The sequence below is a fragment of the Pezoporus occidentalis genome, unplaced genomic scaffold (assembly GCF_034315485.1).
Source record: "Pezoporus occidentalis ecotype Australia unplaced genomic scaffold, CSIRO_AGI_Poc_V1 ctg72, whole genome shotgun sequence".
In the NCBI taxonomy this organism is placed as follows: domain Eukaryota; kingdom Metazoa; phylum Chordata; class Aves; order Psittaciformes; family Psittacidae; genus Pezoporus; species Pezoporus occidentalis.
Window position 1 is genome coordinate 995,563 of NW_026916072.1, and position 13,729 is coordinate 1,009,291.

Genomic DNA, 13,729 nt, shown 5'->3' on the forward strand with positions numbered 1-13,729 from the left:
AGCTGTGGCAGTGGGATGTGCTTTAACAGTGAGCGATACTAACCGACTCTAAAAGGCAATGGGATTATAATGTTCTTGTTTTGCAAGCTGTATGGTGACTAAATACACTTGTTCTGGCAGCAAAATGAACTGGAATGAACGCTTCCAGCTACATCCACCCCTAGAAGAGGGGTTGCTGTAGATGAACTTGAGTTAGAAAGCCTGATTTCCAGGTCATTATTTCTGGCAGTTGGGTACCAGAGGATCAGAGAAAGATTTTCTTTGCAGTATTTAATGGGTGAGATGGTAATCATGGACTCATGTGCTGCAAATATGTGATGAGATTCACTGGGCAATGAAATCCTGTGATATCAAGTCCGCTACTAAAAGCAGGACCATTAGCTTGGACTGTGGCACACATCTAGTTTTTCTTTACCTGGAATCTTTAGTTCCTTCATCAGGTTTATCCCATGCCCAGTCCCTAATGGAGCACACTCCCTTGCTCCTTTTTCAGTTTCAGGTAGTTGTAGGCTGCTTTTCTGCATGAAGCTAACTGTGCTACAAATGTTCCCAGGCATAAATACAATCCTACCGCTTCTGCTGCCATTTTACCCCGTTTCTGACAAGTGTTTTAGGAAGTAGTTGGCACATTACTGGTCCTTTTGTTCATATGGGGAGACTGAAAATGATTCAATACAGGCAAAAATGTTGAACCAGATCCCAAAACCCAGGCAGCCCCAAGCCCAAGAAGCTTCTCAGGTGGCAGCATAAGTGGAACTCTTCACCCTCCCTCTTCTTGGGGCAGAAAACACAAGTGGAAGGCAGTTTGATGGGAATAATCCTCATTCAGTACTGATGCGGTAGAGCCTGAGTTTGTCTTATCTGCACAGTAACCAAGCAAAATGTATTATGGCAGAGAGCACAAAGACTTGTGCTGGTTTTGGCTGGGATAGAGTTTATTTTCTTCCCAGTAGCTTGTATGGGGCTAAGTTTTGGATCGTGCTTAGCTGCTGGCTGGTGTTAAACCACAACAATGTTTTACGGGGAGGAGGGAAAAGCCACACTAGAAACCACTGCACTTCTTCCACTTTGGTGGTTGTTTTATTTCTTCTGCTTTGTTACAATCACTTTTGCTCTGACATAAAAAACCCTGGCCAAAGGCAAAGTTTAGTTAAGTTTAACAGTGATTCCATCTGCACTGATACACTCTAAACATCACTACATGCAGCTTCTGAAAACAAACTGGTCAGACCCTACAGGTTGCTTTGCCTGACACAGGAAAATCCTCCTTCCACACATGTGCAAACACCCCTCAGTTTGACAGAAACCAGTTCCACCTGAGTGTTTCCATGCTTAGCTTTCATTAGTTTTAAATCACTTTCTTTCCATGGACCCTTCATAACTGGTTCATGCTAAGCTGCACCACTGTGATCCTTTTCAGCCAGCCTGGGCATCCTCATGAATCACAGGAACACTAATAAGTGGATAGGTGCCATGAGGAGAATATACTGGTTGCAGAACTGGGAAGCTCCAGGCACCTGTATTTCCAGAGCTCTGGAACAGAGGCAGTGCATTGCAGACTGGCTATTATTAAGGCACATGGGGAAAAGAACAGTTTATCACCTCGGGCAATTCATCTCTCCGAGTGAAACATTCTGTGCCAGTAGTAGACGAAGGTTGGCGAGTTGCTGGCCCCTATCACTATGAGCAGCAGCAGGTACAGCAGCATCATTACGGCAAAACGGTGGGTGTGAAACCAGGAAGATTGACTAGAAGGCCTGGAAAGGGAAAAGGGTATGAATCCTGTCAGAGATGCACAAACACCCTGGCAAAGAGGGTCTTCTGCTATGTTAAACGGTGATGCTAGTGCAATAAAACCAGAAAGCTGTTCCACAGCCCCTGGAACTGACAAAACCTGATTCCTCATCCCTTTTCCCCATGTCTCCATGCATAATCCTGGTCTTTCTCCTCATGTTGACACCCTTCTCTGTGGTTTGGAGCTGTCACTGCCTGGCCTGTGCACACGTGTTGATTAGCTGGGTGAATGCTGCCACTGAGCATAGATAAGGGCAGAGTTAAATCTGCCCTCGTCTGAGCTGCACTCATCGGAGTTTCACTCTTGGTATCCTGCCACAAGCAGTATCAGAGCTCTCACAAACACCAAGTGCTTACAGCACTGGTGAAAAAGCACATTTAACTGAGCCTGAGAGCATCAAAGAGTGAGACAGAGGCAATGTGATGCTGTAAGCCCTATTTCCACAGGGAACAGGCTGTAAACAAATCCTGGCAGTGCAGTGTATCTTCCTTGCTTGTTTCCTGTTGTGTTTCAAAACTGAGATGTGTTTATCTGGCTGTTACAGCATGCTCATCGCTCCAGCCAGCCGAACACTTACCTCCTGTGCTGCTTCTGCGAATAGACCAGCAAGTATTTAACTCGTAAAAGCTCATTGTTTGTGACAACGAAGTACTTCTGTGGTACATCACCCCCTTCGCTGTTTCTCACTCTTGCTCTTTTTCTGTCTATTTCTTCTGAATCTGAATGGGAAAAGAAGAGGTCTTTGGGGGAAACAGAAAAGCAAAAACAGATACACAACCAACTCCCCCTCACCCCCACAAGAACGGGAATGAGATAACCAAAGACCCACTCTTGGAATTCCCCTGAATCCCTCAGCATCCAAGAATAGACTGAGAAGTTTGTTTGAGGCTATACCACTCCTTGTCATCCTTGGTATGGATGGCATTATGGGCAGACCAGGGTGGTGAGGGGGCAGGACTCCCACCCACAGGGTGCTTGAGGAGCTGCTAATATTAACAGGGGAAGAAAAACAACATGGAAGGAGTGATTGAGCCCTGCAAGCAGAAAATGGTCAAAGAAGGACAATCTGAGCAGAGGCTTCCTAGATATCAAATAAAGCTCGTTACTGATACATTTGTGATGCTTCTGTTCCACCAGCAGTTAGGCATTATGGACCATTATAGTGCCATTCTACTGAAACTAGGAAAAACAAATGATGCCACCAAAATACTTCCTACCCTTTAAATACACTGTTTTAAGAGAAGCTCCACAGATACTGAGCCTGTTGCATGTTTGTTGAGGGGTCCGTTGGAAGATTGGACAGGCCAGGTTGGATGGGGCTTGGAGCAATCTGGTCTAGTGAAAGGTGTCCCTGCCCGTGGCAGCAAGGTTGGATCCAAACGATCTTTAAAGTCCCTTCCAACCCAAATCATTCTGTGATGCTGCTGAAGGGTGTCCATGCTCCGTGTACTGCACAGTTTATACAGCAGCCTGTATGGGCAAAGCTGAAATAGATGGGCCCAGTATGAGATGAACTACACCCGGTTATTTCTGCAATAGACTCACCTTTCTTCTTCACCTGACACTTTACATCTGGGTGGTCAATGATCTCGCAAACAGCCACACAGCTAAGGACAGAGCCCAGTGCACTTCGCTGCCAACCAAGGCCGTGAGGGCTATAAAGCAGAGCCAGGCTCAGGTCACTGGTGAGATAGGTGCCTTCACCAAACAGGGATGTCTGAAATGGAGCAGAAACAGCATCATAAAACCCTGCAGAGCAACATAGGAGTGTTCTTGGCTTTCAGACTGGCAGGTCTGTTTCTGAAGGTATTTGAGAAAGGCTTTTCTGCCCTGTGCTGGGCCTGGTCCATGCACTGCTGTTGTCCTGGCACAGTTTCCTTGGGGTGGGGCAGCTGCCCTCTCCCATCCCTCAACCTAGCTGCTTGGCACAGCCCTTGGTGTGGACGGATTCATGCTTTCCCGGATTCGGATTTAGTTTGCCAAGCTAAGTGTTTTATATCAACATGACTGCACCGCCGTTAGAGGCATTGCATTGATTTATTGAGACTGCCATCACTCAGATAATCCAGCCCCACAAACAAGGCAAGGCTTTACTTGCATTTCAATCCATGCGTTACTAGGAAAGAGGGAAGTACTTTTCAATTGTGAATTCCTTTCAAATAGAACTGTTTTAATAACTGTGAATCAGAGGATTTGCCACACTAGCTAAAACTATTAGTCCAGTAAGTCCACAGTACCTGATAAACCATTACTCATAAAGAACATGGGAGAAAAGCATAGCCCAGGTTGACTGGAAGGTTAAGCAGCTGCTGTGTCAAAGCTGCTTTACAGATGACACACAAAGCCAGGAGTCCCAACCACCTTCCCACTGAAACCAGAAGAGGTGCAAATCCTATGGGGTGTCTCCCTTAACCAAGCCATTTAAAGAAGGTTCCACTCGCAAGCAGCACCTAAAACTTGGTTGATTTAAACTTGAAGCCAGGCAGAAAGAGAGAATCTTTATGTTGCCTGGGCCACCACCCTCCTCTCTGTGCACAGGCACCTTCCAGCTGCAGGCAGTCACGTAGGCCAGCATCTCACTGGCATTACAGTTCCTTCCACAGAACCAAAGGACAGCTGTGGAGAAAACGGTTTTGTGCCACTTCCAGTCTTTCATCAGCACATTTCATACCCCAAAAGGAATCTGGGCCGATTTTTAAGCGTCAATAGCAGCAAGTGACCAAGAGCAGATGGTGCCAGCACGAGGAGCCTCACCCTGTTCAAGTGGCAGTGCAGGCCGTTGTGCAGGATGGAATGGAAGTTCTCCAGGCGGCTCCCATGGAAGGCGTAGATGAGGTCCCGCTCTCCCTTGGTCTCAATAAACTTGGTATTGGTTTGATCACAATACACGATCTCAAAGAGGTAGTCGGGAGCGGGAACCGCAGCCCCAGACATCCCTGTGAGTTCTTGGATCTTCTCATACTTCAAAAGAGGAAGGAGTACAAGTGTTGGTTTATGGGGTTAGATTACTCCCTGGGCATTCTGCTTACTGTCCCTTACTCTTTCCTATGGCTTTATGTATTTTGATTATGCTTTCTGTGTTAGAATTCAACACTGCCACAACTGAGGAGTAAGCAGACAGTAAAAATTCTGACAGTTTCTTGCTATCAAAGCTAAATCCTAATTCTTTCCATACAGTATCACAATTCTACTTTGGCTACTAAGATGATATATTCATCAGCTGATCTTGGAAGAGGGGAAAGAAGTGAAAACAGAAGTTGTCTTCATCTTGCTACTAATCTCTACAACTATGTTGATCCCTGTTACAGAAGTACCTCAGTGGCTCTCATTTCTGGGGCAGGAAGCAGAAGTATAGAGTTGTCTTTCTTACTGAGAGGCAGGACCTAGCTCTGTGACACCCAAGTTGAAGTATCTTGGTCTAGAACACGCATGTACATGCTATGTTAATGGGAGTAACCGACTACAGTTGCTGGCCATCATCAACTACGGACAGTGATAACTGCTTCTTCCAACCAGTGTTCCTGAAGACTTCATTTAAACCCCAAACCAAAGAGCCCTCTCTATATGCAGAACAAAGCTGCACTCATGTTGAAGCTCTCACAGGAACTAAGCACTGACTTCAGGCAGGAGCAAATACTCTCTGATGTGCACGCTTGCCTTAAAAGACAAACTCTCACCAAGACTCTCAGAGTGCAGAACTTACCTCCTGTTTCTTAGTACTTTGTATCATGAAGACCTTAGATGATAAAATCCAACTGAACAAATCCCAGGTCCTTTTCTCTGTGTTTGGCACAGACTCCAGAAGCTCTTTCAGGCTTGGAAGAGCCTTGGTATCTGCAAGCTAAGAAGACAGGCATTTAGCACAAGCTCCTTTTCATTATGATTAAACAGAGACCTCTAGTGAAAACAAAACAATATTTCACCCTACTAGGCTGGAAACTGAACCCCAGTCTCTTCTTAGATACAAACATTTGTATCCTGCTTTGGGGGAAAGTTTGTCACTTGTTCTAAACGCCATTAAATATTTGTATTTACAAACAATGTATGTAAGGTGCATCCAAGGATAATCAAACTCCTGAAGGAAACAAGCTGTCACAGTGCAGTACCTGCAGGGAGTGCTCAGGCCGTGTAAAATACAAACCCTTGCAAAGTCAGTGTTGACTCCACGTAGGGAAGCTCTTCTAACACTTCATAGCCCCGGCATAGGGCTGGAACTTTCCCAGTGTTGGGTTTATTGCCTGGAACCCCACGTCCGCTTTAAGCCCTGTGCTCCTTGCCGGATGAAGAACTCATCCTGCTTTCCGTGTACCCCTGATGCTCACCTGCGGGCAGCCTCGCCTGCTTCTCCCCCCCGCAGAACAGCCCGGCCTGCGCTCCCCGCTCCATGCAGCCGCTTCCCAACGCGGTTTGCGGCACCACCGCGCTCCCGGCTCGGACGCGCAGCCCGCCCGCGGCCACCGGCACTCACCAGCGCCTCGAAGTCCTTGTCCTCCCCATCCGCGTAGCGACCCGGGAAGGGCCTGAGCGCCGAATCGCGCTTGTAGCTCTGCAGCGCGGCGGTGAAGAGGCTGCAGCGCAGGTCTGCGGACAGCGGGTCCCTGCTCGCCGCTTCCCTAACGCGGGAGGCCGCCTCTGCGGGGCCGGGGCCGGGGCTGGGCCCGGCTGCTTCCATGCCCGGCGGGGCTGCGGAGCTCCGGTACCCGCCGGTGTCGCCCCTTCCGCATCGCCGCGGGCCCCGCTCTGCTCCGCCCCGCTCCGCCCCGGCGAGCTCTGCGCCGCGTTCCGGCTGCTGGGGCCGCGGCGGTGCCTGCGGGATGGGGAGGATGGAGCCTTCCTTCCCCGTGCGTGTAGAGCTTGGGGGCCGGGGGGGAAATGGTGCCTGGCCCCAGGTGGGGACGGGGAGAGGGGTACGGGGTGCGGGAACGGCAGCCTTACCTCCGGGAAGAGTGGTACAAGGGGGAAACGGCGCTTTCAGTTACAGACAGGGATGGGGATACAGGCGGGGGGGGAATGGTGGCATCCCTTCGTAAGGAGACCTGTGCACGTCCATGGCATATGGGGCACGGAGGACATGGAGGGGGAGCCCGGCTCTGTCCTTTGCGTAGCAGCAGCTCCTTGTCCCCATCTGCTGGGACGTGGCAGATGCAAACTGCCAGTTTGGGCACTGCATCCATGAGAAACAGGAATGCTGATTAGCCAGGACAGTCAGCCAGGGAGGCAGCTTTCTGTGTAAAACTTGGGTTTATGTAGCTCTAACATTAACAGATTTAGATGATAGTAAACCAAAAGCATGTAGATGCCATTACTCCTTAGCAGTTCCTTTTGTCATCCAACCTTTTAGCCTCAAAGACTGAATCCAGGCTTGTTTGAGTCTTCTCCCACAGGCTGGCACTGAAGAATTGAGCCTCTTACCAGTGGTATCACCAAGCTGGATTCACTGCGTTGCCTGAGTCTTGGAGTCAGTTCCTCTCTGAAATCCTGGCACAGTGTTAGTACTCTGAAGCATCATTCCAGTTCCAAAATGTACCAGAAGTCACCACCAGCATGGTCTCCTCATCCGAAACTTGGTTGGTCTCATAAGCACCAGTTGCTTAAACCGACCTATTTTGTAAAGGTAAAGTGATAACAGGTATCTTCTGACACCTTTCTTGGTTTCTGCATTCATGAGCAATATGGCACATACCTATGGAGCGATACAGGCACTGCACATGCAGACTATTGTAGATGCTTGGAAAAACATTAAGGTCACTTGTGGATACCTGCTGCTGGGCTCTTGTCTTACAACTGGATCTGCAGAGGTTGCTGGAGGTGCAGGTTGCAGCTTTGCTCATAGCCAACAGGATCATCAGCTGTGTTAAACGCTATGGACAAACTGGTGTCAAAGCAAACAAAAGGTGAACCGCATGCCCAAGTGCAGAGTTCATATTCATCCTGAAACACTTGAAGGGTTTAGGAGTATAAGGAGGTTGTAATTCTGGATTAAACCAGATAGATCATGGGCTGCGCACGGTTACATGACTTGAAAGTGATTTCACAGTGATGGGCATGAGTTGAGTTGTAGGGTTGTTTTCCTGCTTTTCAGCATCTTATAAAAATGTGTCTTTCAATAAGCTGCTTGAACAAGCCTGCAATATGAAGCCATCACTTCTAGGGCAGCACAAACGCTTGCTTGGGTCTGATGTATTTAATGGCAACATGTAGACAAACTGATTTTAAAGGTACCTTTGGTTCGGGTTACTCAATTTACTACATATCTACATGTTTTTATCTCTAAAACATGATCCAGCCTGTGAGGTCCATGCTATTTTTGTCCTTCTTGACATATTAGCAACGGATTATTGTTGTGCGGGTTTTGGGTGAAACCTTGAAATCCACATTTTGCCTGCTCTTTGTGGAACTTCTCATGCTGATAGAGGTTTGTCTCTGTGTCACACGCAGCACAATTCCAATTCCCACTGTGTTTTGTGCTGGTGGCTTTCTTAAACTGAGCAGCAGCTGCACCGTGCTTGGTTTGAGGGCCTCCCGCATGCAGCAACATGGATGGGTGACTTCTGAGCAGAGGTCCAACACCACACCAAGAGTGTTCTCCGGCATGATGGAAATCACCCAGACCTGAAACGGAGCCAGAGAGATTCCTTTCCATGTCTCTATAGCCTCGAGAGGATGTGTTTTACTGTATCTGATGTGGTGCCTTATTCTGCTGTAAATAACTGGTATCTGTGACAGGCCGTTAGCGACATCAGTCGGTGATTCAGCTCGGGACGTGTTTATTATCCTGCATTAGGTTAAATTGTTCTGTGCAACCCCTTTGAAAATCAGTCCTTGTCTGTCTAATCGGCTGGTTTCGGTCACTAGTAAATCATTAGATGTAATAGTTTTCAGCACCTGTTAAAGAACAATATTAGAATGTGGTAGAGATGTCTCTTTCAATGCATTTGAGTGGAATTTTACATTGAGCTCTTGAACTGGTGTAATTCCAGTGCCCTCATTTGAAATAGCACTGATTGTGGTAGAGAAGAGGGGAAAAATAGTGCTCCTGGGATGGGCAAAGACACTTCACATAGCAAAATGTGTGCTGCTTCCTGAGGAGAAGCTAAAAGGGAAGGAGTGTGGTGAAAAGGGATGGGAGATCCAAAGGGAAAAGGGTTTGCTTGGAACCACGTTAGTTCTGGAGACACTGGGCTCCCTGTGCAGCCACTTTGTGTATCTCTAAATGAGTCTCTCAAAATGAAGACCTTTTGTCGACTCATCCTGGCATAAAGGAATTAACCCAAAGTAGATCTAAACCATGACTGGCATTGCAATAGTTAATAGAGATTCTGAGAGCATTGATCCCAAATGGCTGCCTACCTTTGGGATTTCAAATGGATGGTGCTCCCATTACGGCAGGCTCAGCTGTGTTAGGCAATGACAGAGATTGATGAGATAACAAGTTTGCTGTATTGATGCCGACCGAGAGTGCTGTCTGGTCAAAATCATCCAACCCTGGACTAAACCCCAGTTTTACGAAGTGGCTCCTCAGTTAGAGATGAAGCACTGAAAGCTTTCGGTGCTGTTGCAGCTCTGTGTGCTGATGATGCTGACCATCAACCCACTGTAGCCTCAGGCCTGCAAAATGTGTGAGGATCAGCCAGGATAAAGTCACTGTTTGTTTGGATGGGAAGCACAATTCCCCCACCGTGTTGGCTACAGCAGATAAGGTCTTCTAGGCTGAGCCCCATGGAAGCCTCAAACCCAGATCTCATCTCATTCCTCTCCCTGCAGCCCTATCAGGCTCTGTGTTGGCAAGGCTTTGGAGTCAGTTTTAAGCTGCTGGCTTAGCCTGTGTGTTGCTGCTCTTTAATTAAGCGCTGTGAATATGTGCCGTGGGCTGGAGGCTGAGATTCCAAAGCATCTTCCCAAGTCCTCTCAAAAACATCCGGATGAGCAGCCTTTGAACAATGTGGTGTGCGCGCTTCAGCATCGCCTAAAAACAGCATCCCACAGCAAGCTCATCGCGCACTGCTGCAGCCCTCCTTGCAGTGCTTCTACCCTTTGATACCCACAGGCAGGCAAGGCTGGCTGCAGGCACTTGCAAGGAGCTCTCTTTCATGGGCTTCTTTCCTTTTTCCTTGAGAAGTGCCCTTCAAATGTATTTCCCTTTCCCAATTTGATATTCCTAGATAGAAAAGCTGTTCTTGGTGGTTTGCTGCAATTCAGTGCGGAGATGCTTTTATGCAAGGTTCTGAAAGGGTCATTACCAGTGGAGGAGTTTGGAGCTGTATGGCTTGAAGATCTGATTATTTAACATAGACTGTAATCAAAATAGTTTCTGGTGTTGGCAGATGCATTTCAGCCAAGAAATGGGGCTTAAATGTCTTCATTTAATTCCAGTGTGTTTCAAATTGATCTCATGGACCGGAAAAGGGATTTTTTCCCCCCTTAACTAGGCTCTGTGAAGGAAATTAATACAGGGAAGGGAAAATAGAAATACAATACTGCACTCAGTAAAACAAATGCTCAGGGCTGAGGGCTTCGTTACTTGCTCGCACCGCTGGAAAAGCCAGCTGTGTAAGGTATGTTTTATTATAGAATTAACCTTGACCTAGGGTTCAAAGAGAAAGGTTAGTTTGAAATAAATCAGTAGCATGGTCAGGTCACTTCAAAGGGTCTAAAGCTGCGCTTGAAGGTTGCATGCTGTTTATGTGTATCCAGTTGGACTAGAACATATGGTAGAGATAATAGAAGTAAACTCTTTATCTCTTCCCCCTCCATCCCCCCTTTAGGATTTAACACCTTTCTGTCCTTTGCCTCTCTGTGCTGCGGGGACTGCCTTTGTCCTGAGGTATTTATTGGAAACAGAAACGTGGCATAAAGCAATCTTCTGAAGTCGGTTGGGTCCTTTCCCATTGCTCAGATAAAGAACAAACTGGTTTGGAAATAGTCATATGAATATGGTGAATCACGTTTCTCTGTCACTCCTTTCAGTGAATTCGTATAGTCATAAAATCAAACCAGAATGTGCTCGGGTCTGAATTATCACAGTTCTCACCTAAAAGCAGGACCACATTGAATTGTTACCTGTGAGTTCCGTGGGTTTAAGAGCTTCCCAAATACCAGATAATTCCTGTGACATCCCAGCAAAAGGGGCACAAGAATCCCAGCTCACCCAGGGCGTGGGGAATGACGCTGGTTAAGCAGTTTACCCAAAGACACTCGTTATCTGTAGCAAAACTCGGATCAGTCCTCAGGGCTATGGATGATTCCAGCCCTTTTGGGGGAGAGGGGTGGAATTCCCTGAATGCCACACGACCAACCTTTACCTTTTGGTCCATGTTCCCTTACGTTGTAGCTGTTTGTGCAATGAGGAAGATACCAGGGCTCAGAAGGTGGCGTGTCCACTGGTTGCTTGAGTTCAGCTTGGAGTGGGTCACTGTATAGGGGAAATAAAGGAAGGGTTCACTTCTTCCAAACATGTCAGAGGTTACAAAGTGCTGTCAGTTAATTCCTACTGGATGGCAATTTTCCAGGGGTTTCTGGTGTCTTGTGGCTAAGGTCAGGCAGCCAGAGAAGCCCTTTTCAGTCACTTGAGTGAAATTCAGGATCAGCTCCATCAAAATGATTGTATTTTTGACTGAAAACCAGTGTGTGAAGAGAGCTGGGCTTTCAGTGGATGGAAAGGCAAAGCAGAGACAGCAATGAGCTGGAATTCGTTGTCTCGGATGCACAGGTTCTCCCCGTGTGAATCGCTGCAGCGTGCGACGCGCGAGGCTGACACTGGAGTTTTGCAGTGCTTATGCAGAAGTGGTGGGACGAGCAGGGCTGGTGGCATTGCTGGGAAGCAGGGAGGACCTGCTGCTGCAATGAAAACCAGCAGAGACACGGTCACTTGGGAACAGCTTTGCTTGGTTTTTCCCTGATCTGATAATTATCCATTTTAAAGCAATTGCTGAACAATAGGAAGGAGAATGCTTGTTAAAAGTAAACATAAAAGCGAACTGGATCCATCTTAGGGTGCTGAGGCTTTGATAGATTCACTCTTTGATCTGCCACACTGCAAAATAAACTCAGTGGGAGACTGGATATGGGATATAAAGCAGTTCACCTCTAGGTCACGGGCTCCAATCCAGGCCAGGTCAGGATCAAGCCTCCGGGTCAGCTTTGGTGGGAGCTGGGGATGGCAGCACCCCTGATGTCTGCACTGCATCTGCATGGTGAGCACAGGGAGAGTGGGGTCTGCAGGGCTGCCTGGCTGCTGTCACCCACCCCCGAGCCCTTGCATCAAAGTAGGGACTTGTTGTGTCGTCCCCGTTCCCAGATGAGAGCTTTGCAGCTTTTCCAAGGGGATAAATGGTTTGCTCCTGTACCGCAGGGAGTGCAGGGATTCAGCTCTCGTAATGCTCTTGCTGGAGGAGGCTGCACCCTCTGCCATGGGATGTGTGGGGGTCATCCCCAGCCCTGCACTGCAACCTCTCTTCTCCTCCATCTTCTCAGATACGCCACATGAGCTGGGCCTGTTACTTACCAGGTAATCTAAACAGAAGGGAAGCCTTCAAGGTAGCCCTGCTGGTGCTGTAGGAGGAGAGCTGGGGATGTGCCACAGTTGGCCTGGAGGCAGCAGCTTCTCCTGGCAAAGTGCTGTTCTGACTGCTTCGGTGGCAGCTCCATTAACCACTCTTCAGCCTAATGCCATGCTATGGCATGGGGTGACAGTGTTTGCTATGGGCCAGATCCTGTGGTCTGATAAAATGGCTTTTGGTATACAGAGACACAAAGCTGCTTTGAAGCTTGCCTCACTTCCTCTCCAGCCTACTGTGGCCAACACTGGGGTAACCACACATGTGGCTCCATCCCCTGCTCCTCCTGCTCCAAGGGGACATGGCAGGGACTTTGTAGAAACATCACAGAATCCCAGACTGGTTTGGGGTGGAAGGGACCTTAAAGCTCATCCAGTTCCAGCCCCCTGCCATGGGCAGGGACACCTTCCACGGGAACAGCTTACTCCAAGCCCCATCCTTGCACCCTGCCGGGGATGGGGCAGGAATGTGTATTGCGGGAAGGCTACAAAGCCTTTTGCTTTAGAGGTGAGGGCAGGCAATGAGCTGTGAGATGTGCCCAGCAGGAGGTCAGGAACCGCTGCGTGGGCTGTGTGAACAGTATGCAGGGAGCTGTGCCAGCAATCCCGCTTCTACTGAGCTCCAAAATACGGAGAGGCTCTTCCACACCCTCACCCCACCCTTAAGCTTCTGCAGTTCCCGGCTTTGTGGCACTGGAGAGGATAATGGGTCACTTAGAGGCAGGTTTTGCTTGGAGAGGTGCGGCCCGAGCATCCCATCTGCTGCGTTGCTCTTTTCTTTGCACCAAAGGATGCGTCAAAACAGCGAAGGGAGGGTTTGGAGTGTGCTGCGCCTGTTTAGCCGCCCCCATGGCAGGGAAGGGATGGTGCCCTGTGCTGGTTTCCCTTTGCCGGCTGATGGCAGCAGTGCATCTGCGCAGAGGGACGGAGCAGGCGGCTGCGGGAGCGGGGCAGGGCTGGGGCAGTGAGAGCAGCTCTCCCCTTGCCTGCTCTGAGCGCATTACCCCAGATAAAGCAGCTTAGGGTCGTAACACAGCTTCCCACTGCGAACCGGGCTTTGCCTCTGATCAAGTCAGTCCTAAATAGGAGAGTTGCTTGAGAGCAGCATGGCAATAAGTCCGCAGCTTCAGAGGGGACGAACTGCCATCAACTTCCCATGTCTGCGCACCCACCTGCTGATTTATCCCTTCAAGCACAGCAGAACAGGAAACGCCAGGCACCGATCCTGTTCCTCTTCCTAAATCAGGGCTGAGACTTCCTTGGGAGCCAGGAGGCAATGGGATGACTCCCTTGCCCTCAGAGGAGCTGTGGGCTTTGCCCCGCTGTTATCCTGCTTTTCCCTGGGATGTGCATGGCATTACACTGAAAGGAAAAGAATG

General features: G+C 48.7%; 2 protein-coding genes across 2 annotated transcripts in view; one reads left to right on the forward strand and one right to left on the reverse strand.

Annotated features, from left to right (window-relative positions):
* Positions 1-13,729, forward strand: part of LOC134176017 (gonadotropin-releasing hormone II receptor-like) — a 38,172-nt gene that overhangs the window by 9,041 nt on the left and 15,402 nt on the right. The gene's annotated exons all lie outside the window — the stretch shown is intronic.
* PARP16 (poly(ADP-ribose) polymerase family member 16) lies at positions 1,059-6,467 on the reverse strand. Its single transcript, XM_062642625.1, has 6 exons — positions 6,264-6,467; positions 5,499-5,636; positions 4,550-4,756; positions 3,341-3,512; positions 2,373-2,514; positions 1,059-1,757 (listed from the first exon to the last, which is right to left on the reverse strand). The coding sequence occupies exons 1-6, from the start codon at positions 6,465-6,467 to the stop codon at positions 1,613-1,615; spliced, it is 1,008 nt and encodes a 335-aa protein (XP_062498609.1). The 3' UTR covers positions 1,059-1,612.

Bases quoted from the DNA above. Each gene is read 5' to 3' on its own strand.
- PARP16 (XM_062642625.1), bottom strand. From the start codon at position 6,467: ATGGAAGCAGCCGGGCCCAGCCCCGGCCCCGGCCCCGCAGAGGCGGCC. The intron at 5,637-6,263 runs GTGAGTGCCGGT...CTGTCTTCTTAG, and splicing joins ACAAGGACTTCGAGGCGCTG to CTTGCAGATACCAAGGCTCT. The intron at 4,757-5,498 runs GTAAGTTCTGCA...CCTCTTTTGAAG, and splicing joins AAAGTACTAAGAAACAGGAG to TATGAGAAGATCCAAGAACT.